Genomic DNA, 27964 nt, shown 5'->3' with positions numbered 1-27964 from the left:
GCTTTTTTGAAATCTAACTTCAGTGTATTTTTCTCATCACTGAACGATCAATTTGCATACCATATGTGCTTTGTTTTGACACAATTTAGAATTTATTTTATTTTAGTTTCTAGTTTTTATTTTAAAGAGGTTTCTAGTGGAGTAAACTATACGCTCAAAGGCTATAGTGATCCATTCTTCAATCCCATGATGGGCAGTCAAATGAGGAGTGTAAAAAAGAGTTGTATGTATTAAGTAGTGGCTATCCCCAATGGCTTATGGTTTTGGAGTTGGCACTAACAATATTTCTACCTAAAAATATTTGTTACCCAAAAATTTCCGAAGTACAAGATTTCACATTGAACATACGGAGTCTAAACTTATGATTAGTCAGAACTATCTAATGATGTTAAAAATAAAGGACTCAGTTGTTTTCTTTGCAATGTAGGTGAAGTTGTGGGTGCATCCTCGTTTTCTGTTGGACATGGTGCAAACCCTCTAAAGAAGGTGGCTTCAGTTAAAATGTTGCATCAAGCATCCGAAGTCCAAAATATTGCAGCTTATCCGCTGAGAAGAACTGTAAGTCGGTTTAAATCATATAGGTATCTGCATGGGTACATATGTACATACTACTATTACAGCTTCGTTTTTTGTAGTGCTAATTTTGCTTCTTGTTGCAATATAATTGCTCGGGCACAGGTTTTATCTGGCAGTGATGATAACCATTCTCAGAGTAGCCTTGTGGTTTCGACCTCTTATTTTGAAAGAAAATTAGTTGCTAATGTTCTTAGTGAGGTGGAAGAAGGAAACGATGTTGATAGAGATATTGGTTTCTGGGTAGGCCTTTCCCCTAAAGGTTCATGGGAGAGTTTCCGATCGTTCCTTCCATTATCTGTAATTACTAAAACTTTGAACGGTGATTATATTGCTGTTGATGTGATTATGAAAAATGGCAAGAAACATGCAGTTTTAAGGGGTCTGGTAACAGTTATTAATGATTCTGATGTGAAATTGGAAGTGACCACTTGTCATGCATCAGTGATTCATACTAGCAATCTGTCAGCAGAAAATGTTGTGGATGCTCTGAATCCTGGTTCTTCTTGTATCTTGCCCTGGAAAAGTGCTTTAAGAGGTTCTGATTCCTGTTTACTTGTTCGTCCATGCACTGATGATGCTCACCCGCCCTATTCGTGGGGACATCTTGTTAATATTGGGCATTCCGGGGGGAAAGAACAGTCCATTGATCAAGGTTCTTTTTCCCGACAAAATACCTTGAAGCATAGGAATCATATGCCTACTTCATTCAAGCTCAGCCAACTTGAGAAGACTGATGTTTTCTTCTGTTCGAGTAGCCCTGATAGAGATCAGTTTTGGCTTAGTGTCTGCACAGATGCATCAGCGCTTCATACAGAGCTTAATGCCCCCGTATATGATTGGAGAATCTCTATCAACTCTCCTTTGAAGTTGGAAAACCGACTTCCTTGTCCAGCAAGATTCATTGTCTGGGAAAAATTAAAAAACGGGAACAATATTGAACGACAACGAGGCTTTATGTCATCTCGTGAAACTGTAAACATACATTCGGCTGATGTTCAAAATCTGATATATGTTACATTGTTTATACAGGGAGGGTGGTGTTTGGAAAAGGTAAAATTTCCATGGAAGCCTTTCCTAATATTGAGCTCGAATGTGGAAGATGTTTTTCTTGACAACCTAATTGAGCTTTGTTGCTACAGGACCCTGTTCTTATATTGGACCTCTCATCTAATAATCATGTCTCATCATTTTGGATGGTTCGCCAGCAAAGCAGGTATGCTCTCGTCTTCACATCCTTGCATACTGCAATCTTCTATTGGAGCACCACAAAACAAGTAGATACATTGTACTGTATTTGTGTATTCAACTGTTCCCCTGCGGATAAGTGAGATTGGGTGTGTGAAGTTTGGTTTATTTTCAGCTGTTCAAGGCCCTAGTTTATTTAATTTTTCAATTCTGTTACCCTTGTGGGGTGCATATAAGTTCCATATGTTGTTTGGAAGTTGTTTACGGATTATAAAATGGTTTTTCGTCTTTATTTTTGGGAAGTAGGGATGAAAACGAGTTGATGAGCATAACTAGTAGTCTGGTCAGATTCTATGACTACTAGTACTGAAATGGTCCTATTAATATTGGCATATGTCCCTTGCTATCTTTTTGGGAAGTACTTGACTTTCTGGATATAATGCAAGGTGCTAATTTTCTTGCTGATGTCTTGATTCTATGGCTACCCCTACTGAAATGGCCTTATGATAGAATTCTAGCTCTGATTGACTTGTTGATCAATTTTCTTGGTGCCCTTTGCTACCTTTTAGGGAAGTACTTGAGTTCCTAGATATAATGCAGGGTGTTAAATGTTTGGTTGAGTTCTTAGATCCTATACATTCATATTTCATCATCTTCTTCATTGATTTAATGTAGGAGACTGCGTGTGAGCATAGAGCGTGACACTGGAGGAACTATAGCTGCTCCAAAAACTGTAAGATTTTTTGTCCCATACTGGATTAGTAATGAGTCTTCTCTGCCTTTAGCATATCAAGTGGTGGAAATAGAACCTTTGGAGGCTTCAGATGCGAATTCCCTTCAGAGATCGAAAACAGGTAGATTTGGAACAACCTCAATGAGAATTCCTAGTATCTCTGCGGACAGGAATTATTTTGGCTCGAGGAAAAACCTGCAAGTTCTAGAAGTGATTGAAGACACTAGTCCAACAGCTAGTATGCTCTCTCCACAAGATTATGTGGGCCGTGGTGGTGTTATGCTGTTTTCATCTCGTAATGATGGTTATTTATCTCCTCGAGTGGGAATCGCTGTTTCCATACGAGATTCTGAAAATTATAGTCCTGGAATATCTCTTCTTGATCTGGAGAAAAAGGTATTATTGATATATTGATGAATTACTCTGTATTTCCAAAACAGTACTCTATTGTTTACCTCTTTTGGAATGTCTTTAAATCTTTTCCATTCATGGTTTATGTTTACACTTTACAGCAAAGAGTTGATGTCAAGGCTTTTAACTCAGATGGATCGTACTACAATCTTTCAGCTGTGTTACAAATGTCGTCAGATAGAACAAAGGTTTATATGCTGATACCCACATATTTGTTTGGCATTTATGAATAGATACAGGAAAATTAAATTAAAATTTACTTTTGCCTGCCATATTGCCATTGTGTTAAGTTTGTTGTGTTTGTGAGGAGGTTCTAATGAAATTACGAGGGTTTGAATGAGTATTTTAATATACACCTATCTCTATCTGTTTATAAATCGAAGCATTTGGATGTGTAAGTCGCAAAGTTTTCTATCTGATAATCTGCTGCTAATCAGGTGTAACTTTATGATTTACTGGTGTAGGTTATTCATTTTCAGCAACAAACCTTGTTCGTTAATAGGGTTGGGTGCAGTCTCTGTCTTCAGCAGTGTGATACTCAGTCATTGGAATGGATACATCCGACTGATCCTCCACTACAGTTGCGATGGCAGTCCCTTGGAAGAGCTGAGATGTTGAGAGTATGTGCTAATAAACCAAAAATACCTCTGTTGTTTCAGTTTTTTATGGAAAGTATTATGACATGCAGAAACTATGATTAATCTTAGATCCGGTAATATTACTATAAAATAGTTTGCAATTTTTTTCCTTGAAGAAACAAACCTTTCAACTTAATGGTGCTTACATTGGCATTTATTATTCAGTTGCGAATGGATGGACATAGCTGGAGTACGCCTTTTAGTGTTGGAACTGAAGGTGTTATCTGTATTTCTTTGACCAGAAATCCTGCAAGTGCTCCAACGCAATTAAGAGTAGAAGTTAGAAGTGGTACAATGAGCTCACGCTGTGAAGTTATTTTTCGTCCCAATTCATTTTCAAGTCCTTACAGGTGAATAAGTAATTAAGCTCTCTCTGGTACTGTTGTTTATCAAATTAGAAACTTGAACCTTAAAAGGAGGATGTAGATGTGTTGTGGAAAAATGCCGAAAATAATCAGTTTTTTAGTTAGAACCTATGTTACTCGGACTCTTCATTTTTTGTCGAAGTACCCGTGTCGGACACTTGACACTTGGACCAAGACACTTATTTTAAGCTAAAAACATGTAAAATTTGCAGAATATTTCCCAGTCCGACACATGACACGTATCCAGGCCGGACACTCCAAGCCTGGTCCGAGTAACATAGGTTAGAACTAACCAACAAACCATTTTTGAAGGAGTGACCAATAATAGCCTCTAGTATATGCACTCATCATTCATAAATGTGTCTCTCAAAATATAAAATCAAAATACTTATTTGCAGCACAATAATTTTTTTTATTGGGATACCAAAATGCCAAATGTGCTCTCCACGGGCTATACATATCTGGAAAAAAATGATTTTTTTTTTGTCAATCTTGCTTTTTAATAAATACTTAAATTTGGCCTTCACATATACCGCAGTATATAGAAGCCTTTATTTCTATAAATCTAACCTTTATGTTTTGACTGTTTTCTCTTGTATATTTTTCAATAATTCAGATTTCTCGAGCTCCATCTGCATAGTAGTTCCACCTTTCTGATTCATATATTTTATAATAGAGATCTGTATGGTTGTTATTTATGGTGAACAAGTAACCTCTTTACTCTTTAGACCACTTACTGAAATCCTTAATACTTTATTATCTTTTATTTGCAGATATATAGGTAGGTGCATTTTCATGTCATTAAATCATGTACATTGTTATGTAGTCACTCTTCCCATATTAGGTCTCATGTCAACCTAACACACTTAGATATTGGATGATGTATTTTATGTAAAGAGTATGCGTGGGAAGCCATAGCCAATTGTTATGTGCCATAACCATTCGTGAACGAAATTCTTACTAAATGAACCATGCTCAAACAATTTTTTGGTTTGATTGAAGCTCGATCTCGAGTTTAGTTCTTTTATAATATACGATACACGAGCACTCTAGGGTTTGGCTTGCCTCGGCTCCTTTACAGGCCTATTCAGAAACATTTTATGCTCCTTTTTTCATCTATATGTTCATGTCTATGCAAATTTATTGGCACAAAAATGTTGAAGAAGTCATTTAGGCGACAATGGACCAAATCTGCCCTGGCATAAATATATCCCTTCTTCCCTATGTGTATGTATATCATTTTATCTTAGTATCACGTTATATTGTATAAAAACCTAACAATAATATTAGAGAACAGATTCTCAGTATGCATTGCTTTTGGTCTTTGAAAAATTATATGTGCGAGTAATAGGCTATTTCTGATATGTTATGCAGGTAATCCATCTAAGACTAGTACGAAATCTTATTGGGAAAACATCTTTGTTGTACATTATTATTCATCGTATTCACTGAAATACTGAGTACTTTGTGGTTTTGTTACTTTTTAGCAGAAAATTTGCCTACATGTTCTATGTCAATGAAATTCATTAAGGATAAAGTTTCTGCGTTTTTAGTGATGATTTATTAAGATTCGATATAATCCAAGATTGCCATCTATCTTTGTTCAAATCTTCTGTGGCAAGTGTAATTAAAAACTTGTTTATTAACAGGATTGAGAATCATTCTTTATTTTTGCCGATTCGTTTCCAGCAAGTGGATGGTGCCAGCAATTCATGGCAGTCCCTACTTCCCAATGCATCTGCTTCTTTTTCGTGGGAAGATCTAGGCAGACCTCGACAATTGGAACTCTTGGTAGATGGTGATGACCGTTCAAAATCACTAAAGTACAGTATTGATGAGGTAGCTGATCATCAGCCTGTATTTGTGAATGATGAACCTACAAGAGTTCTACGTATTAACATTCTGAGAGAGGATAAAGTTAATGTTATAAAGATCAGTGACTGGAAGCCGGAGAATGAACTTCAACCAGATATAAGTAGAAGCAGCTCTTTTTCTTCAATCCCAGTTTCTGAAAATGATGTTACACTTCAACAATCAACTTCAAATAGTGAATTTCATGTTATTTTCGAGATTTCTGAGCTCGGGCTATCCATTATTGATCATACACCTGAGGAGATATTATATCTTTCCCTGCAGAGTCTTCTGTTGTCATATTCAACTGGCTTAGGTTCTGGGATCACAAGGTATACTTTATCCATCATTACCAAGAAAAAACCATTATTGGACATCAGCATAGAAACACAATTTTTTCAGTAGTTAGTTCATATGCATTTTTTTCAATTATGTTTATCTTTTATATGTGATGATCTGTATCCAATGTAATTTGAAAACTTTACTTACATTACAGGTTGAAATTAAGAATGCGGGGAATTCAGGTGGATAATCAGTTGCCTTTAACTCCAACGCCTGTTCTGTTTAGACCACAGAGAGTCGGGGATGAGACTGATTACATCCTCAAATTTTCGATTACGCAGCAATCCAATGGATCACTTGATTTATGTGTGTATCCATATATTGGCTTTCAAGTATGTCAAATATTCTTTCCTACATCGTTCTGGGCAGAGTCTGTTCCAACACTTCGCCATATATTTTTTGTTTGTTATTTTATGGATTGATTATACTTTTTGATGCACCAGGGACCCGAGAATTCTGCATTTTTGATTAACGTCCATGAACCAATAATTTGGCGCATTCATGGGATGATTCAGCAGATCAACTTAAGCAGATTGTCGGAAACTGAAAGCACTGCGGTTTCAGTTGATCCCATCTTTCAAATCGGGTACATAAAGTGTAGTCATTGCCTATATGCAAGTAATCTTTTAACCTGAATATATCCTCATCAGCATTTTAATTGAACAGTGTTTTCAATGTCTCCGAAGTTCGCTTCAAAGTCTCCATGGCTATGTCACCAACTCAGCGACCAGTTGGTGTTCTTGGGTTTTGGGCATCCTTGATGACTGCACTTGGAAACACTGAGAATATGCCAGTAAGCAGTAAATCTTTCATTAAATTATTTTGGTATCTTGTATGTTTTAGTTGAATAGATGAATTGAAGTCTAAAAAAGTTAGAACCAAATATTTTACTATGTTTTTAAAATGTTAGTCTTGTTAAAATAGAGGGAATACCGTAAGCATGTAAACACCACAATTATATTTTCCATATCTATACCTAGTAGATATTATCACCTGTATATTTGTAACAGATGCTTTTACAACCTGAATGGATGATGTATAAATGTAATAAATGATATCAACTGCCTAAATGGATGATGGATTGATGTACACTAGGTATTTAATTTTTAGAGCCTGGAGTCTTTAAAGGGCATCACAAAGATTAATATTAAAGTTCTAAGGGTCATGTTCCAGAGAGAACCTTTAGGGAGAGAAGCCTTAGATACATTACCTTATTTCCAGTATTATTTAGGGTTCTGCAGCAGAATTGCACATGAAAAATATTTCTTATTTATGTATTATATTTTGAAATTACTTTTGAACACACACAACGATGCAAAAAAACATGTATATAGATTTAGATCCTGAAAATCTATGAAAAATATAGGGATCTGCAGCAGAACCTTAGTGGTTCTATGGTTCTATTTTAAGCATTGGTTTTCTCTTGAGCGCGACCCTATATATATATATATATATATATATATATATATATATAAAGTTACAAACTTACAAAAATTTTTTTTGAATTTTTTTAATTCTCCCAACGTGTTAATCCTTAGTTATAGAAAGCATCCATGTAGAAAATTATTGAAAAAACATCATAATTTTTATAAATAACGCATAAATAAATCGTGCATTCAAGCTATTTGTAACTGGGGTTCAACACCGGGTGTAGAACACTAATTATCATTGTGTTGAATATATTTATAGAGATGTTTATACTATACCTCTGGGGTTTGAGCAGAGTCTAGAAAAATAAATATTGGTTATATAATACATTTAACTTAGTTCTTACATTTAAAACTTAGTTTATGTACTTCTCCAACACAATTTTAACCATGTTCAACAAAATATGTTAATAAAATGTTGAACTCAAATTATATGTGTTAGAACGTATAGTTTATTTATATGTTTTCTATTGGAATAGTGATGAATAATTAATTATTTTCAACATGAATACCTTATATAACTAGTGATTAACACATACGAAAAATAAAAAAAATTTAAAAAAGTTTGTGAGTTTGTACCAGACCCTCCCCTATATATGTGTGTGCGCGCGCGCGCGCGCCTGCCTTTGCCCAAAAAAGAACACTCATAAAAGAAGAACACTTTAGAATTGAATATGGAATCTTATCGAAAACTTGAATCGAATTCTCATTTTAAGCTAATTAACCTTTTATTATGAATAATTTTAGTATCTAACATGTTTATCAATAAATGTGAATTAAAAATAACATGAATCTATATAAAAGTAATCGTGCAATATATATATATATATATATATATATATATATATATATATATATATATATATATATATGATTTTATTCTGGATTTCATTCTGGATTCTTTAATATATTATATTAATAATGTGGATGAGTTTGGTGTTAGATTTCATATATTAAGTTTAATTGGTGTTTAACTATGTAATTATAATCTTAACAAATCAGTTTCTATGAAAAATGAAGCACTACAGTAATGTTCTATGTTGTTCCTTTTTTAAGGTGTTCTTTGTGGAGTGCAACCCATATATATATATATATATATATATATATATATATATATATATATATATATATATATATGTATGTATGTATGATTTAGCAAACCACTATGTTTGTATTTGAGTAATTATATTTGTGTTGCACAGATTCGATTAAATCAAAGGTTCCAGGAGAATATACGCACAAGGCAAAGCGTACTCATGAGTAACGCTATTGCGAATATCAAGAAAGATATTCTTGGTCAGCCTCTTCAACTGCTCTCAGGTGTTGACATACTGGGCAATGCCAGTAGTGCACTTGGGCATATGAGCAAAGGTGTTGCAGCTCTATCAATGGATAAGAAATTTATTCAAAGTCGGCAGAGACAAGTATGGCACCTTTTCTCTTCTTTTGACCTTTTAATTTAAAGCTGTAGTTTTTTAGCCGATAATTAAATGATATTTTAACAAAGGACCTCACTTCTGATTTGGTACAATGAGGTTGTATAAGGACTCCTAGTTAAATTTTCAAATGAACATCACTTAGTACAAGGACTAAAGACTCTACTTCTAATCTGTCAGTGAGCTACACAGAACTTGATTAAGTATGCTATGAAATCTACCTTAGTTGAGTATCAAGAAATGGTACATCATAATGTGTTGAAGATAATTGATGTGTCTCATACTTGTTTGTACTTGTTTGTGTGAAGATAGACATGCACATGCTATAACGGTTTCGGCCCATAAACACAGCAGAATGTAAAACCAAAATTCTGCAACCATAACACAGGATGTCCAAATGAATGTCTCTATAATGGTTTAGATTCTACTGATGTTCGAGGAGATGGAATCTTTCAGAAATTGTTTAAAAAATCCAGCTAATGTTTAGGATCTCCCCCTCCCCCTTTCCCTCTCCAAGGTAAAAAAGGGAGTTGATCCTCCCTCTCTCCTGATGTTTGAGGAGATGGAAGCTTTCAGAATTTGCTTAAAATACAATGTCTAGGATCTCTCTCCCTCCCCCTCTTCCTCTCCAAGGTAAAAAAGGGAGTTGCTCCTCCCTCTCTCTCCTGATGTTTGAGGAGATGAAAGCTTTCAGAAATTGCTTAAAAAATAATGTTTGGGATCCCCCCCCCCCCCCCCCCCCCCGCCCCTCTCATGAGTTACTTCGACTAGACTATTCCGGCAATCGTACCTGTGTCAACACAACAAGGGACACGTCATTGTGTGTTGGAGTGGTATTCCCAAATTTTGTCTATTAAAGAAAAAGGAAGACATGGTATAAATATACTATGCAGAGAAACTATTTTAACCTTAATCGAACTAGGTGATTAATATCCAAACTTATTGTATTATATATTTGTATATTTTATTTTCACTTAGTCTTAATGCATGTATATAGATTTTTCTTTCAAATTAACTTGTATATATTTAAATAATTCTCCTTCCGCACATGCTCCGAGAGTGTGAAATTATAGATTATTGAATAATATATATTATATAATGTAATTATCAATAGCAATTACACCTACATCGACTCTGTTCGCCATATATATTGCTAATATATGAGACAAAGAAAACTGATACAATACTCTTTTTAAAATTGGAATAAGGTAGGTTTATCATAATTCATATTACTCGGACTTCATAGGGACATGATAAAAATTTTATATTAGTCTTGTCTAGTCATCGATTTTCCTTGAAAAGAAACACATATATAATAGCATGTATTTATACAAGTTTGGCATAAGTTTTTGTTTTAAAATAATTTTTAACATATAAGTTGCAGTACTTAGCTAGGTGGTATTTATGTCAACATTCACAAGACATCTCTTATATCTTACATTTGTATAATAAAATAGTTCAACTCCAGAACTCTACTTGTTAGAATATAATGATCATGGACTCATGGTAAAAAATACCTTTCCTTAATAAGGAGGTTAACACGTTGAGGAGGTTACAGGAGAACTAGTTACTTAACATGGTATCAAAGCTCAGGCTTGCTGAAGATTCGAATTCAACTCCATCAACCCCTAATATTCGACATAATATATAATGGAGACGGAGGCAGATTTATGCCACAAAGACGGGCGTTCGTAATCCTAGTAAAAAGCCTTTCCCTAGCCTTGAGGGTTTTAGGTGAACTGGTCACTCTCCTTTATTAAAGCATGATTAATTTAAACGTCTATGAACATACCTTGTATTGTTCAAGTCCCCATCTTTTTTTTTTTCAATATTGCGATCCCTAAACATTTAAAAAAAAATTAATTCACATAATTCCGTCTGAAATTGACCAACATATGTTAGTCAAATCTGATTTGACAAATTGAAATTGAAATTAAAAAGAAGTTGAGTTGAATTAATATGTGACAACAAGCACAGGACGTCTGCTCACGTCTTCCCGCCTCTCCCTCTCCAAAATACATACCAATACATACACAACTGTCACCCATATACACCCATTCAAGCTTTCCGGAAATCACATCGAATCGAATTAACATCTGGTAACAAATGCCTCATAAGTTGCCAACTAATTTATACTTACATTTCTCTTTAAATCTTTTAAGTTTTCACGTCAGCAAAGACTAATGGACGAACGACGTGGATCAGAAATTTTACAACTAAGGTACCAAAAAACTTACTCTTTTGGTATAGGGACCTAAACAAAAATTACCTATAGTTGAAGGATGAATAATTTAATTATCCCTCTACAATATAGCCTTTTGCCGATATATTCTGGAGGTCCTACATTACGCTAAAGTTAAAAAGAATACAGTGTTATCCCTCTGGTTTCCATGCCCATGTACACGTTCATCTCTAAGTCTGACATTCTCGTAAACCAATTAAATACTTTACAGTGATGCACACATGCTTCCATTTCAAGCTCAGGAAAATTCTGAGGTCGTCCCACTGTGAAATAAGTCATCTGTGATAGTTGATAAATCTACTTATTGATTATAATTATTCCATCAGATTTGCAATTTTTTGTCAATGTTTTTTTGTGACTTCAGTGAACATTTTGATTGTCAGGATAGCAAAGGTGTGGAGGACTTTGGCGATGTTATAAGAGATGGGGGTGGAGCTCTAGCAAAGGGATTTTTCCGAGGATTTACCGGAATTGTTACTAAACCTCTTGAAGGAGCCAAAGCATCTGGAGTAGAGGGCTTTGTTCAAGGTGTTGGAAAAGGTATAATAGGTGCCGCTGCGCAACCTGTCAGTGGAGTTCTGGATCTTTTGTCAAAAACCACTGAAGGTGCAAATGCTATGAGAATCAAAATTGCGTCTGCTATTGCGTCAGAAGATCAACTCCTTCGCAGGAGGCTTCCCCGAGTAATTGGTGGCGATAATTTGCTAAGACCATATGATTTGTACAAAGCTCAGGGACAGGTATTGGTTATTTTGCTATTATGTTATTTTGTCTCTTTACATCTCTTTGTCTATTAATCTGAATATATTCATTTACAATTCGAGTCTAAAATGTCTATCAAAAGACTAAGCACCCATGAGCAATATACATGCGTTACCTAATTAACATCATAAAAAGTGTCTAATGTATTATGAGTTCAATATATCTTCTTCAGCAGAAAGACGGATATTTCTTGCTTATTATCTGACAGTCACTTATTCATAAGCCTCGTGTGGGGCTATTAGTTTTCATTTCCCATCTCATGGAAAACCTTTTTGTTCCGCTTAGCCTTATCCCCCTCTAGGTATCTTGCTCGAAGTAGGTTAAACTTGCTTCTGTAAACAAGTGAAGTTGTCTGTCTGGCGGAGCTGTTTTTGGAATTGAGAGTCACCCTATATTTTCATAGTAGATGTTAAATAGCGTAAATTGTAAGTACAAGTTCAACTCATGTCTGACTAAATAACATGAAGGAAAGTTGGGTGGTAAAACTATTGCGTTATGTGTGTGTGTGCGTGTGTGTGTATTCACGGGGAAAAATAGACAAAGAGATAGCATACAATATACATAAAGATTTGCTGGATTGGAGAATAAACTATACAGATAACTTAATTTAATATATTGAACTAAGAGACTGAAGCTAACACAAACACATATGCACACTACTGGTCTGTGCTACACCTTGACTTCAATATTGAAGTAAAAGCATAATCTATAAAAAGGAGTTTGAAAGTAGTACCTTAATTGAAAAAGTGTGGTTCGTATGATTTCGGAGAATTGACAAAACTTCTTCAAAGTAGTCAGTTAGGGTAGTTGGGAATAGCCTCGTTAACAGAGTTGATACAGGAAATGGTAGCCTTAGAATCTTTAATCTGGAACACTTATTTAGTTAGGAAGTTCATGTTTTAATGTGATCTAATTTTGAAGTAGAATAATTATTTAATCAGATTATTTAATTAGAATATAACTGTCGCTGCTTCTGAGGCAAGTAAAATCTAACTTCTATGCTGCTTTACTTGGTTTATTATATTGGTAAAGGTGATACTGCAACTAGCAGAATCTGTATCGTTCTTCCGGCAAGTTGACTTGTTCAAAGTGCGTGGGAAGTTTGCCTTGTCGGATGCATATGAAGATCATTTTTTGCTCCCTAAAGCAAAATATCTTCTTGTCACTCATAGAAGGATTATACTTTTGCAAGTGAGTATATATTATTCAAAAAAATTCTTGCATCCATTATTAACTTTGTTTAAAATAAAGAATGATATATCTATCTGTCATTTCCAGCAAGCATCCAGCATTATCGGGCATAAGAAGTTTAACCCAGTCAGAGATCCATGCTCTGTTTTGTGGGATGTATTGTGGGATGACCTGATGACAATGGAATTAACTCATGGAAAGAAAGATCGGCCAGATTCAATACCTTCACGGATTATTCTTTACTTACAAGCTCGATCTGTAGATACTAAGGATCAAGTTCGCATTATAAAGTGCAACCGTGATTCTAATCAAGCCTTTGAAGTTTATACTTCGATTGAGGAAGCTATGAATACTTATGGGCCAAACCAGGCAAAGGTTGGTATAAAAAATTCGTAATGTGCATTCTCTTTCTTAAAGCATAAACTTTTTTCATTTTGGTTGAATGCTATATACGTCACTTATGTTACCATATTTCTTTCCAACTCTTTGTTTTTTTTTGTTAACTATTTTACACAACTCTTTGTTAAGACTGAGAGATGAGGGTTTGTTACCTAGTGATGAAAGTTTTGCTAATGATGCTATTCAGGACTTGCTGAGAAGGACTGCTGCCAAACCATACTCAGCCATTGTTGATTCTGCTAAGGCCGAAGCTATCCCCAGAGATAACTTTTACTTCTCATCTCCCCAGCAGATGCCTTCACCTATTTCTCACAGCTCAACTTTTGGCACTAATGCAAATTAGTTGTGAAAGAAATATTATGGCGTGATCTTAGATAAAGTTTGAGTTGTATTTGTCAAGATGGCTATCAGTACAAATGATTGAGGTATGGAACATCTGGTTTTACTTTTGATATCATGGCATGAAAGTCAAGTCAGATATTGGCTTGAATTCTTAAACCGTGCTAAAATGATATAAGATACTGATGACATAGAGATTGTCTCTATACAAGTGGTATAAGTTCCAAAAACTCTCTACTTACACAAAAAATTTCCGGGAAAACCTGATTATCCATCGTTTGTTCAGTTTCAGGAAATTCCAGAAAACAAACAAACATGGGAAAATATTTTTCCTAGCGTTCCTCTGGTCTCAGGAGAAATAAACTATTTTCCAACCGAGCCTGTCTAGTATTAATTTCATGTCTGCAGCTTATCTAATCTGGTGGTGGGGGGGGGGGGGGGGGGGGGGGGGGGGGGGGGTTTAGCCTTGGTGTTATATTTGTTGGGTATTTCCAACAAAAATTTATTTGGCCTAACCTGAATTCTGATAGAGAAAATATATTGTGGTTCATTATGGCTCTAAGTGAAGTGAGTCAAGCCCGAATGGAACGGAGCTTGAGCCAGGCTTATTAAGGAATTATAAACTTCGGTTCGGGCTTGAGTCCGTCTTAAACTTGCAGATGTCTTTGAATTTCAGCTGACTGTGTTCAGGTACCGTTCAATTTTGGTTTAATAAACTTCTTTCCCAAGTGGAAGGAGCTACCTGTAATAAATATCTCAATTAGGATGCATTAAGAATTTGGAGAGAAAAGTTAACAGCATGAGAGAGCAAGTGAAGGTCATAGAGAGTAAGAGCTATTATTTGTCTTTGAGGGTGTGTACTATGTGATTTAGCAAAGGTCAACAGTATCCAAACACGTGTATATGTTATTGAGGATCTTTTATTAGTACGCACTTGAGTGCATTTCTATCTTATTTCTGCTGCATGAGTGAAGTCAAGAATTAATTTTTTTTCAGACACAAAGTTCTTGTTTCCTCTTTTTTTTAGGACAACTTATTCTAATTGTTAAAAACACTTCCTTTGTCTTTCAGAATTGAATATATTAATGTAATCATTTATCATGTTTTATATTGCAATTGTCAGAAATTTTGCATGACAAGTGAGCAGTCGCTAAGCTGCTGACCCTTTGGAGACAAACTACATTCCATGTGTTTCTGGAGAGCAGTTTTGAGCACTAACCCGAAAGACAAGGGAAAGGGTGCGACAGAGCACCGCGATCAAGTCCGATGACATCGAGTAGTTGTACATACCTGCATACATATATAGAATTGTATATATATATTTTAATTAATAGAACTTCAGCAGTAGTTCAGGGAAAATGTATATATGACATGTAGCATATATTTTCACTGGCAGGTCCTTTTCCAAGTTTTAAAAGAGGCCAGTATAAGTAGCTAATATATTATAGATGTAGAAGCAGCTGGACTACTTTGAGGTGAAGAGGGCTCCTGCATATTGTTGGGACTCAATAGTCCTCGTAGACCAACACATTTTATACAGCTCAATATATTCATGATGATGTATTACACTATTATTAAGATGAAAAATAAATAAGCTTTGGTGATTTATGGGGTATCTCGGTTTTGGACCTGCTACTTGGTCGTTATAGTGTCTATATATTCCTTCCCAATTCGTCTCTTTCATTTCTTTACGGTATTTTTACATTACTTGATACGCATTTAAGATATGTACTTTTCTGTATTCATGATATCGGATAAAATTACAACTAAGGGCAAAACTCGCTTTTTGGTCAGATACGGATTTATCTGTATGTCGATCAGCGAGCTTTGATGCCAATTATTAGTGCTAAGTTGACGTAGAAGGGGGAATTGAATACGTTAAATACCAAATTGTCAATTTTAATTTAATTTGCGGAATTGTTCTTTTTATGTTCAACCTTGATCGTAATTAAATAACACGGCAAGTTCAGAGAATAATCATATTGATTGAATTCTCGAGGGGTGCTACATATCCAAATATTATGTCAGCTACAAGACACCAATCATTACACACTAATACTCTCAACAAATCTCACAATTATCTTTTGTTGTAGAGCGTTTGGTGGTAGTGTGCACAAATATAACGTGTGTTGTTGGTTTCAAAGGAAACCACTTTGACTCTATTTATAAACTTTATTTCCAATCATGGTTAGCTGTTGCAGTTAGTTTCAGAGTTTGTTTCACAGTTAATTCCTGAGTTCATTCTCGAGTTTGTTCCACATTTATTTTCTGAGTTCGTTCCACAGTTAGTTCTACAGTTTGCTCATTCACCTTGAGTTAGTTCCTTGGCTTAAGTTTGTTCCAGTATGTTGAATTTATTCTACTAGCTTGAATTTGTTCCAGCACTAAGAGACATGTTAGAATATAAGATAAATCTTTACTTATCCAAAAAACAGGCGAGACTTGAGTTGGTGCCATCATATAGATGTTTAATGTTTAGGAGGCAAACTCCATTTGACTTGGTTAAAAGAGAGAGTTCGCGCTATACTTAGTCTTCACTACGTTCAAGCACGAACTCCATCCACAACCATTTCATCTTTGTTGCCGGTTTGTGTTACATATTGTGATTAACATAAATGGCGCAAACTCCCTTGGAGCTAGCATAAAAACAAGTTTGCGGTTGCGCCAGTAATGTGTATAGTGAACAGTGTGAGTAAATTTTGGTGCAAACTCCTCCAGGAGTTAGGTAAAAATGTAATCTTTTCATCCTGTAAATATATAAATATATACTCCCTCCGTCCCACCGTTTACAGTTTCCTTTTTTAAACGTCCCACTCATTTCTTTATATTACAAAACTTTCTAAAATAGTTAATGAGTCTCACCACTTTCCCATTTTAACACTACTTTTACTCCACTATCTCTCTTATATACATTGTTCTAAAAATCCCCGATTTAACCGATTAATCCCCAATTAATCTCCTGCAAGGTTGGCCACCGATCCGATTTTTGAAATCCGATTAATCCTTGTATATATTTCCTAATCAAAGTATATGTGATAAATTATTAAAATTAAAATACTATATTACTTTAAATATGAATAATTATAGAGTTTATGAATATAGTAAATATGTTAGTTACTAAATAGTTAATATAATAATAACTAAATATTAAATAATATTTTAATATTAAAATAAACCCGATTTTAACTCCCATTAATCCTTCCGATTAATCTCCAATTTCCGATTAATCCTTAAATCGGTAGCTCAACCGATTAGGTCCGATTCCCGATTTCTGTAACACTGCTTATATATAGTAAAAATCAATAGGTGCCACCACTTCACCCATTTTTATTTCTTTTTTCCACTGCTTTATACATATTTCTTAACCTCCCTGCCCAAACCCAATGTAAAGAATTTGGTGGGACGGAGGGAGTATCTATAATAAATAAATAATAACCCCTTTCATTCGGAAATGATCATTCATTTAAAAATAAATATATAAATATATATTTATTCTTTTGTTTCCTTGTAGATGTGTTTTAACTCTTGCACTTGTAACGGCTGCACTTATGACTTGTCATCTTTTCGTTGAATAAATACGAGGTACTGTTTTGTATGTGTTAACATTTTTTTGCAAACGATTAACACTAAACTGAACTCGGTACTGTCTTTGGTGAATAATTATGATCAGTCTTTTCTGGGTTGGAAATGCTTCGTTTTGTAACTATAAATAATCAATTAGTCGACACTAGAATCCATTGACACTTGATACTGAATCTGTAGATAAATATTGTTTTTTAAAACATTATGAACTTATTCTTTGTTGAGATTGGAATATATGAATGAACTTATTACTTGTGATCACTTTAGCTAACAGATTGTCTGATTCTATATCTACCTGTTGTTTGATCTGTAGATTCATGTATCACATTTGGTTACTATTGTTTGATCTGTAGATTCATGTATCACATTTTGTTACTATTTTCTGTCTTGATTATAGTGTTGAGTTGTCGTTATTACATATTACGTTACATTATGTTTCACAATTAATATATTGGTTGGTGATTTATTTTGCCGGATATTTACTATCAGACTGCATCGGAAGAAGCTATTGCATCTAGAATTTAATATATTAGATATATTTTATGAATTTTAATGAATTTGATAGGGGTTAAAGTAATTAAATAGTTATTTGCAACTCCAAGGTGTGAAGGCCCAATAAGTAAAAGCCCGAATACTTAGTAAATTTGTAGGATATCAATACGGGCATGATAAAAGGTCCAGACCAAGCAGGTATGGATTATAAGAAGACTAAATTGGACCGGAGGCCCAGTGGGAGATCCAACTATGAAGGTAAGTTCCATAATACAACTGATTTTAGTGGATAAACATTCAAGAGTTCGGATAAACATTGACAACATAAGATAAGAGTCCTATCTTATCTCTTACTCCAAGTCACACTTCTATGAGAAGTCTAGTATTTGGAATCATACTTCCATTCAGCTTCTAATTCCAAAGCATGGGTTCTACCCCTCCAAACTATAACTACGTTTTAGACTTGATTTTTCTCCAAGCAGAGGATACGTAGGCATCTCACATCGAGAGCAGTCTAAAGCATGAAACGCTCACACCCTCGTTTTTAGTTCTACAACAGAATTGTATCATATTTTGATTTTATGCGGATTCTATATATTGTAGAGCTGATATAAAGTTTTTAGGATTTTAAGCTTAATACTTCAAAATCTCATAGATTATGATGCAAATTCGAAAGACTAAAATACATTGAACAATCCTACAAAATTCATTATTTTATGAAATTCAAAAAAATACATTAAAAATTGAATATCATCAAATTTCAATGAATTTGAAAGAATTTCAATTGAATATCATCAAATTTTTAGAAGTAATTTAAAATATTGACTACCAACAGATTTATAGCATAATTTAAAATTTCAACCAAATATTTTAAGTTATCATAATTTTTTATTTTCAAAAAAAAAAGTTATCATAATTTTTTATAATAAAATTGAATATATTTGAATTTAATGAATGGAAAAAAAATCTTTTAAAATTAAACTTGAATATGCCTAAATATGTACGTGGCATTGCCACCAAATGTTGACCTAATTTTATCACATCGGAATATGGTAGCTGAAGCTGAGATTCTACTATGTGGAGACTACAAAAGCGACGTCGTTTCGATCCGACCCGACTTGTTCGACCCGTCAAAGACTGGTCTTGATGTTTGTGCTTCAGGGTCTGTTTCTGTTCAAGTCACTCGTTCTGAATCGGTATGAAATTGTTGGGTTTTTTAAATGTTGATTTTTTGATGTGGGTTTTGAATTTTGTGTGTTTTTGTTGATTTGTGTGTTTGTACTTTGTGATTTTTATTGGGGGTTGTGTTAGGGTTTATGTTGAGATTGATTGAATTGGATGGTTTTTGTGAAATTATGGTTTGTTTAGTGATGGGGTTTTGGTCTTGGTTGTAAAGATTGTATCTTTTTTGTAGCTTGCATATTGTGCATATGATAAGTGTTTTAGTGTGTGCATTTATAAGCTGAGGATTATAATGGGGCTCAGGGTTTTAAGTTACTTTGCGAATGGGAGAGAAGGGATGGAGGCCAGGAGGAGAAGAGATCGCCTCAGGTTTTAGTGTCGGTCTGCCTCTGGTTGTAGGGTTTTTAATTTTTGTTGGAAACGAGTAGGAAATGAATAATGAATGCTGCTGAAGAGAATATATTAGGCTAATTGAAGTTTGCTTACCAGCTTATATAAAACAATTAGCTCGTGTAACGAACATCTAAGATATTTTTGTTTGGTAGTCTGGTTTTTCAGTAATCGTTGTTATAATTGATAAAGAATAGATGAAGAATAGATGTATGTTTATGTGAAGGAGAATCTTCTAATGTTTGGATGTGTTATGAATCCTTGCTGGCTGTATAGGTGATGCCGAGTCCCTTTTATCCATTCCATTGTTACATTCTATAGTTGGTGATTTGCACTGCTATTGCAGAAAAATTTATCTTGGGATTTGTCTTCTTTAATTTTGAACAGGCTGTTAGGTGCTCAACTATTATTCAAGCTACATCACTTGAATCTGGTGCCTCAGATTATGTTCCAAGTATTCGTTCAGGCAGTCACACTGATATTGGACCTCGTCGTTCAAATGAGGATGAACACATCTGCGTAGATGATATATGTGCTTGGTCGGGTTCTCGCTACAGTTTGCCACTCCCAAGTTCCTTTTTTGCTGTCTTTGACGGTCATGGGGGTTCTGAGGCATCAGCATATCTAAAAAATAATGCTATGCGTTTGTTTTTTGAGGATGTTGCTTTGCCACAAATATATGATATTGACGATATATTATTAGAGGACCTTGAAAATTCTCATTGTAAGGCTTTTTTACTGGCTGACCAAGCACTGGCCGCTGAAGGCAGTGTTTGTGACTTCTGTGGAACAACAGCTTTGACTGCTTTGGTACTTGGAAGGCATCTACTGGTTGCAAATGTTGGCGACTCCCGTGCAGTTCTCTGCAGAAAAGGGGTTGCAGTCCCAATGTCTCAAGATCACAGACCGAGTTACATATCAGAACTGAAAAGGATCAAGGAGCTAGGTGGCTATATTGAGGATGGTTACCTTAATGGTGAACTAGCAGTGACCCGAGCTCTTGGAGATTGGTACATGAAGTCTCCGTCGGGGTGTCCTGCACCACTCACAGCTGAGCCTGATGTTCAACGAACCTTACTGACAAAGGATGATGAGTTCTTAATTATTGCTTGTGATGGAATATGGGACGTGATGTCAAATGAGGAGGCAGTAAGACTTGTTCGTGGTCAGCTAAGACAACATGATGATCCGCAGAAGTGTGCTAAAGCTCTTGTGGGTCAAGCCTTGCGCCTGGATACATCGGACAATCTCACTGCTATAATTGTCTGCTTCTCTTCCCCTGCAGAACTCACAGAATCTGTCACTTCTCAACGGCCCAAATTAAGTTGTTGCAGCCTATCGGATGATGCTCGGAATAGACTGAGGAGTTTCTTACAAGGCAACTGAATCTAGTTGTAATTGGTAGTTTGCGGATGGAATAGTGTAGCCCAGAGTTTAGTCTAGAGAAATTTTGCTAATTAATTTATAAATCAAATGATTTAGCTGTTTCTGGCTTATATAAGCCAAATTTTGTGTGAAAACCCAGTCTCTTTATTTCATGGCGTATTCATCTTTACTGTTTTTTTACAGGAGATAAATAATTTGAGTTTTTCTATTTATATTTCCATCTGAATTCTGAATCAAGCAATATGTTTTATGTCTATTGGTGGTTTAGTACAGGGCCTTCTTTGTGATAAGTACTATGATGTCTTCCAGATTCTCAAGTAACCCTTACACAGTTTCTTGGGTCTTCTTGGATTTATCAAAGAATTATACTTTTTATTGTATTCACATAAATCTGAGAGTTTTTTTGTCAGGGCACCACAAATCTGAGGTGTTCAATGTATCATTACTCTTCTTGTCTCCACAAAATTCTTGAGCGTGGTACTAATTTTCTTACACTACAGTTGCATTTGCAGTATTATTTGGTTGATTGTCTATTACAGTTGCGGTTGTGAAAATCGAGCAAATCTAATCGGTTACTTACCTATCCACGATATTGGAAAGTTTTCGTCACATGAGAGTACAATTGATGAACCAATAAATTATTTTTCAAGAACTAATATATTAATCAAGAATTTTTTAGTAAATCAGAGGTTTCAGGACACAGATTATAAAACTGGTAAGTCACCAAAATATTATACTTGAATTCGAAATACAATCAAATAAAATAATTTTCTTACATGAAAATAAAATCACTTAATTTTCTTAAGCAACAGTGTAATCTCGTGTACAACTTCGATCGTAATAAATTTGAAAACATAATTTTTACTCAGGGTCATGTTCCAGAGAGAAGAGAACCCTTAGAACCATTATCTTATTTCTAATATTAGCGAGGGTTCTGCAATAAAACTGCACATGAAAAAAATGTCTTATTTATGTATTATATTTTGAAATTATTTTTGAACACACACAGTGATGCAAAGAAAAAAATGTATTTAGATTTAAATCTCAAAAATTTATGAAAAATATAGGGTTATAAGCAGAATCTTAGTGGTTCTATGTTTCTATTTTAAGCATTAGTTCTTTCTTGAGCGCGATCCTATTTGCTCATATATAATTTAGACTGTATTTTCAATAAATTTGAGACAGTCATATTTTTACAAATTTCTCAAATAAAACTAATACTAATGAGACATTTTTATATATGATTTCACAAAAAATTTACTACAAAATCAAACATTAAACTTAGATGTGTAGATATCCTAGGTCCCACATCAACCTCTCATTTTATTCTATCCATGTATAGAACAACAAGCATCATCAAGAAGCCGTTCCAACATTTTATCAACATCAGAACATCAAACTAAACTCAACCAAACCAAAATGGCAGCTCTGCCTCACCAGCTTGCCGGCGCATGCTTGACATGCCCATCTCTCTCCTCCACACGTGTGTCGAGAAAAACATGGGCCCACAACAAGCACTCCCAAAAGTCCTACGTTGTCAGAGCTGCAGTGACAGCCCCTGGTGTGGGAGTTTCCACTGCAGAGACAAGAGAGCGAGCTCGGCTCAAAGAGATGTTCGAAGAGGCTTATGAGAGGTGTCGGACGGCTCCTATGCAAGGGGTTGCGTTTAATGTGGAGGATTTTCACACGGCCATTCAGGAGTATGACTTCAACTCTGAGATTGGCACTAAGGTCTAGCTCTTACTTATGTTTTATGTTTTTAGTTATGATTTTGTGCATGTAAGATGTTGTTGAGGTGTAATGAGATGAATTGGGAGTTGGGTTTGTGTTGTTTGATTGTTTTGAAGTGGATTTTGTTTTTTTTTTTATATTAGGATATTGTGTGTGTGTGTGTGTGTGTGTGTGTGTGTTTTGTTAATTTATCTAGCCTGGTGTGATCTTTGATACTGAATTGGTTATGGATTCATGAATGTCGAGTTAGATGGGTGATCTTTTGGATTTGGTTTTGGGGTTTGAATTCGATTTATGTGGTTTTGGACAACTCTTGTGAATTGGATTTGGATGAGATTGAGCCATTTGGCACATTATTATGAATTAGTAGCTGGTTTGACGACGGATGTGTTAGTGTTTATTAGTGGGTACTGCTTAGTTACTAAAAGTGAAAAGCCCCTTTTCAAGTTTGGAATATAGAATTGTCTATCTTCTATATGTTAGCTGTGTAGTGTATGCCATTTGTAAGAGTTAAATAGAGAAATGGTGGATTTGAACTCCTTGAGTACAAGTGTATCCCTCTGAGAATCTTTGAGATGTCTCACAAACTGGCTCAAATTTACAAACACACAACGTAGGTCTTACACGAAACTACTCAGTAGTCAGTTAACTGCAGATACAAAATATTTGTTTGTTACACAGTTAAAGTTTTATTCCTTTAAGCTTGTACATTCATGTCTTTTTGAATTTTCCTACACCCAAGAAAGTACATAAGCAAATGAAAACAAAAGGTCCACATTTTCATGGTAATAATACTGTGAGGCTGAACTTGCTTGGAAAAAGTTGTGTATTGGAAACTGGGTTCTCTTGGTGTTATACATGGACTCTTAGGTTTAAAGTATCTATGGTCTCAGCATTTATTTAGATTGCATTTATACATAACAAAAAGGAAGGAGATAAAATTAGTTAGGTTGGAGCAGACATAATATAGTGTGCCTGGTTTAAGTTGAGAGAAAGAAAAAGCTTCATATTGTTTGTCTACCTCTGTTTAGGTCACTGGAACTGTATTTAATACAGACGCAAATGGAGCACTAGTCGACATAACTGCTAAATCGTCAGCATACCTGCCTACTAGGGAAGTCTGCATCTACGATGTAAAGCATGTGAAAGATGCTGGAATAGTAAATGGTCTGCGTGAGGAGTTTATAATTATCGGTGAGAATTCAAATGATGATAGTTTGATCTTGAGCTTACGGTCCATTCAGTATGACCTTGCATGGGAAAGATGTAGACAGCTTCAAGCTGAAGATGTTGTTGTCAAGGGTAAGGTATGTATTTCAATGCCAATTAGTTGTAGTTCTATTATGACTATTCGAATACATTTTATGACTAGATCGATCATGAGTCCTCACACACAATTTAGAACAGACAAAAATAATATTTTCTGCTACAGTGATTAATGTTTATGCTTTCATTGATTAAATTATATATTTACTTGGTGACCCAGCATTAAGAATACGGTGCCGATAATATATAATACGCTTACTGAATTTAAGTGAGTGCATTGGGTATAGCTGCAGTCCCTTAAATTGGAAGTTTGCTGTTCTGTGATATGATATCTGACATTGTTGTAATTGAGATATGCAGGTTGTTGGTGCTAACAAAGGTGGAGTTGTGGCTTTAGTCGAGGGCCTTCGCGGATTTGTACCCTTCTCCCAAATATCAACGGTAAATTTTTTCGATCAGACTTCTGGCTTAAGATAAATTATCATTTTTATTTCAAGTTGCCTCTGTAAATGTTGTTTTTCTGCCTGTTCAATCTTGTTTATACATCCTTATGTTGATATCATTCGGCCATCTCATAGTAGATCATGTGAAAAATTGGGGATCTTAGAAAATAAGAAATAAATTACAAATTTTATTTTATAAATTAAAACCCAAACCCTTTATCTGGTGCATCTAATGTTGTAACAGTTAAACCTTTAAACCTATGATTTAGTCATTGAACTGTTAAATTCATCTGGTATCTTTTGATTCACACTTTTAAGCTTCTGGTAATTGTAGATAGAGTAAAAACCATGACCTGTTTGCATATTTAAAGGATGTATATTAATATAAAGAAAACAGATTTGTGAATTGTGATATATATTAAACCTAGTCGCTTATTCATTATTGCAGTGAATAGATACTGGCGAATACTATTGTAACTCCTAGAATTCAACTTGTAGTCCTGAAGTGACAACGGAATCACTTAAAGAATCATGTCTTCTTTTTTGTTATAGTTATCTTGTTACAGTTCTTTAGTAAAGTAGCCTAATTACATTTCAAGATAAGAGTCGCCAAAATAAGTGACCCATGCACATTAGAAGCATGGGTTGCATCTTATATAATATTAGTTACTAAACTGATGTACAGAACACATTTGGAGCTGTAAATATATATTTTATGAGGATAAATCATAGATGCACATTCAAGGTCCTCTAGTTATGTCTGATAATTATTTTTGAAGTGGAAGAAGAGTCTTTTCTCCGATGATATTGTTTCTTCATTCGACCTCCCTTTGGATTAGTATCCTGATTTAGCTCAGTTATAGAACTAAACATAAGATGAACTTCAAATTTTATCACTCATTAGCTTTCATATGCTCATCAGAAATCACCTGCAGAAGAGCTTATTGACAAGGATATTCCATTAAAGTTTGTTGAGGTAGATGAGGAACAATCTAGGCTTGTTCTCAGTAACCGAAAGGCCATGGCAGACAGCCAAGCCCAACTCGGAATTGGATCAGTCCTCATTGGAACTGTGCAGAGTTTGAAGCCCTATGGTGCCTTTATAGATATTGGTGGAATCAATGGGCTTCTTCATGTTAGTCAGATCAGTCATGACCGTGTCTCGGATATAGCAACAGTCCTTCAGCCTGGTGACGCTCTCAAGGTATGATCAAGTAGAACAATATATTCTGGCATTCTGCTATCAAGCAGATGAATCTCCACTTTTACTTGAAGTTGACATCAGTACTTGTATTTGTAGGTTATGATACTAAGCCATGACCGAGAAAGAGGCCGAGTCAGTCTTTCTACCAAAAAATTAGAACCTACTCCTGGAGACATGATTCGCAATCCTAAGCTGGTTTTTGAGAAGGTGATTCGGTTGAAGGCATCATGATAGATTTTTATGAATCTTTTTTTTTTTTATTAAATAAAGGACACGCTGCAGTTCCTTCTCATCTTTAAAGCTCCGTACTCTATTAATATAGTTGCTTATAGATCCAATTTTCTGTTATCACTCAGCCTGACCTTATTATTTGTCGACTAGGACTTTAAATTTATAAGTATCTGAAGTGTCATTTGACGCTTGGAACATTAGTATTTACTATCTTCACCTATCATAACTCTTATTTTTTCTAATGTTGCATCTGTTATTTTCTTTCTCCATTACCTCGAGCATAGTCTGAAGTGCTTCTTTCTCTATTAACAGGCAGAGGAGATGGCACAGACATTCAGGCAGAGAATCGCTCAAGCTGAAGCCATGGCCCGTGCTGACATGCTTAGATTTCAGCCTGAGGTATCCATTTGATTTGTTTTCTTGGCGTTTGCAATTTTGAATTAGTATGTCTATTAGCACAAAGAAAAAAAAAATACATATACATATATGTTGCTTTTGGAATCAAGGGCCAAGTGACCTTTTAGATAATTTTTTGATTTGTGTATGCTTCGCCTTGTTTATGCTACATTTTTGCCATCTGGTAAAACGATGCGCAACTCAGAAGCCTATATCTGAATGTTATTAAGGAATTCTCGGGACTCCAGTGTGCAAACATGAGAAACATCAATTATGATGGAAGGGACTATTACCTTCTCTACTTTTTAACATTTCAATTCCTTTATGCAGTAACAAACAGTTTTACAATAGTTGCACAAAATATTGCTGGTCATCGGTTTTCCAAAATAATCGACATGCATCTGATGTTGCAGTCCCTGTTTTGAGAAATATTATCAGAAAATAATTTGTGATGTATAATTTCTGCATTTGCAGAGTGGATTGACTCTCAGCTCCGACGGAATCCTGGGTCCACTGTCTTCGGACTTGCCTCCAGAGGGTCTGGATTTAGGAGGTGATATTTCTCCAGCTGAGGATTAAAGGACCCCAGATTAAATGTCAGTTCAACTCTCCAGTATCATGGATCCTTCAGAGAAAACACTAGATCAATCATCTATGCATAATTTTGTAAAATTTACATGGAAGTAACATCTGTTGTATTATGTATAAGTTTAAACTAATTATTAAATATTACGAGCATATAAATATAAGATCTTAATGATATCAAACGGATATATTCGTCGAGGTATCAACTTGTCTAACTCGGTGGTGAACGATAAACTAGTATATTAACACTTTTGTTTCAAAAAAAAAACTTTTCATGTACTTTACAAGCTCGATGGATAAGTGAAATTTGTTTCTTCATAATTTTCTTTGTTTCTTCATTTTCCTTTATTTAATCTAAAATTTTCTAGCCACAATGAGTGATTATTTTGGGTGCTGGTCCCAAATGCCCATATTTAGCAATAAAAGATTTTTATTGTTGTTTTTTGAAACCGCAAATTCGTGTTGTGTTTACAAAAACGGAATTTGAAGTTGTAGTTTTCAGCCATTCTAATTGTGTTTTTCTCAAAAAATCAAAACGTAACATGAAATTGTTTTTTGAAGTGACAGTTACAGTCTTCATAAAAAATACTCCCTGTGTCCCATTTTAACTGATGTTTGACTTTTTAACACGTATATTGAGGTGTAAAAAAACAATATCTACGCTCAATAAAAAATTTCAATTCTTATATCAAATAAAAGTTTAGACTCTAAACTTTTATTTGATATAAATTTTATAAAAAATAATCATGTTTAGATGTAATTTTTTTAACATCTTAAAATACGTGTAAAAAAATCAAAAACAGTTAAAATGGGACGGAGGGAGTAATATTAAGAATTTGACTTAAAAGAATGACGTTTGGGACTTTTTCTTGATTATACATTCATATATTATCAATTAATAGTTACCGAATCAAATTAGTTGTTCTGACTCATAAAATTGAATTGGTATTTTTGTGTATAACTATTTATTCAATTATTTAATCTGACTATTTTTATTTTAATTTGACTAGAGCAAAATCACCTATGAATTTAAGATTTACCCGAACCAAGCGTGTGTAGTCAAGACTTAAGTCGTATTCATGTCGGCAAATAAAATGACCCCATTACCTATATTTGAACAGACAAAATTGGTACTCCCTCCGTCCCACTTCTTTTGTCTTGTTTGACTTTTTGTGGTCA

At 34.7% G+C, this 27964-nt stretch overlaps 3 protein-coding genes across 5 annotated transcripts in view; all 3 read left to right on the top strand.

The window, feature by feature from the left end:
• Window positions 1-15505, top strand: part of LOC108195777 (uncharacterized) — a 56008-nt gene extending 40503 nt beyond the window's left edge. For 2 of the 3 annotated variants that reach the window (XM_017362727.2, XM_017362726.2), the window contains exons 48-64: window positions 428-558; window positions 679-1626; window positions 1716-1789; window positions 2437-2890; window positions 3007-3093; window positions 3370-3525; window positions 3709-3893; window positions 5558-6091; window positions 6256-6433; window positions 6545-6687; window positions 6768-6894; window positions 8731-8952; window positions 11590-11946; window positions 13001-13159; window positions 13247-13534; window positions 13746-13983; window positions 15021-15505. In XM_017362727.2, coding sequence (XP_017218216.1) covers window positions 428-558; window positions 679-1626; window positions 1716-1789; window positions 2437-2890; window positions 3007-3093; window positions 3370-3525; window positions 3709-3893; window positions 5558-6091; window positions 6256-6433; window positions 6545-6687; window positions 6768-6894; window positions 8731-8952; window positions 11590-11946; window positions 13001-13159; window positions 13247-13534; window positions 13746-13901 — 4199 coding nt within the window. In that variant the 3' untranslated portion in view covers window positions 13902-13983; window positions 15021-15505. Of the gene's footprint in view, window positions 1-427; window positions 559-678; window positions 1627-1715; window positions 1790-2436; window positions 2891-3006; window positions 3094-3369; window positions 3526-3708; window positions 3894-5557; window positions 6092-6255; window positions 6434-6544; window positions 6688-6767; window positions 6895-8730; window positions 8953-11589; window positions 11947-13000; window positions 13160-13246; window positions 13535-13745; window positions 13984-15020 lie in introns of those variants that run through there. The other variant, XM_017362728.2, reaches the window with a different exon arrangement.
• Window positions 15506-18976: 3471 nt separating this feature from the next.
• Window positions 18977-21139, top strand: LOC108193878 (probable protein phosphatase 2C 13). The gene is made up of 2 exons (XM_017360724.2): window positions 18977-19167; window positions 19931-21139. Exons 1-2 carry the CDS (start codon window positions 19021-19023, stop codon window positions 20927-20929), a joined length of 1146 nt encoding a protein of 381 aa, XP_017216213.2. The 5' UTR covers window positions 18977-19020; the 3' UTR covers window positions 20930-21139.
• Window positions 21140-22247: 1108 nt separating this feature from the next.
• Window positions 22248-26967, top strand: LOC108196922 (small ribosomal subunit protein bS1c). Its single transcript, XM_017364413.2, has 7 exons — window positions 22248-22660; window positions 23692-23967; window positions 24287-24367; window positions 25292-25573; window positions 25670-25780; window positions 26117-26203; window positions 26675-26967. The coding sequence occupies exons 1-7, from the start codon at window positions 22349-22351 to the stop codon at window positions 26777-26779; spliced, it is 1254 nt and encodes a 417-aa protein (XP_017219902.1). The 5' UTR covers window positions 22248-22348; the 3' UTR covers window positions 26780-26967.
• Window positions 26968-27964: the final 997 nt, after the last annotated feature.

The sequence above is a fragment of the Daucus carota genome, chromosome 7 (assembly GCF_001625215.2).
Source record: "Daucus carota subsp. sativus chromosome 7, DH1 v3.0, whole genome shotgun sequence".
Taxonomy (NCBI): Eukaryota; Viridiplantae; Streptophyta; class Magnoliopsida; order Apiales; family Apiaceae; genus Daucus; species Daucus carota.
Note: the sequence above shows the minus strand (reverse complement) of the source record. Positions and strands in the feature narration are given on the sequence as shown.

Coding starts and splice junctions, on each gene's coding strand:
- LOC108193878 (XM_017360724.2), top strand. CDS start 19,021: ATGGTAGCTGAAGCTGAGATTCTACTATGTGGAGACTACAAAAGCGAC. Junction 19,168..19,930: donor AAGTCACTCGTTCTGAATCG/GTATGAAATTGT, acceptor AATTTTGAACAG/GCTGTTAGGTGCTCAACTAT.
- LOC108196922 (XM_017364413.2), top strand. CDS start 22,349: ATGGCAGCTCTGCCTCACCAGCTTGCCGGCGCATGCTTGACATGCCCA. Junction 23,968..24,286: donor ATGTTGTTGTCAAGGGTAAG/GTATGTATTTCA, acceptor TGAGATATGCAG/GTTGTTGGTGCTAACAAAGG. Junction 25,574..25,669: donor AGCCTGGTGACGCTCTCAAG/GTATGATCAAGT, acceptor TTGTATTTGTAG/GTTATGATACTAAGCCATGA.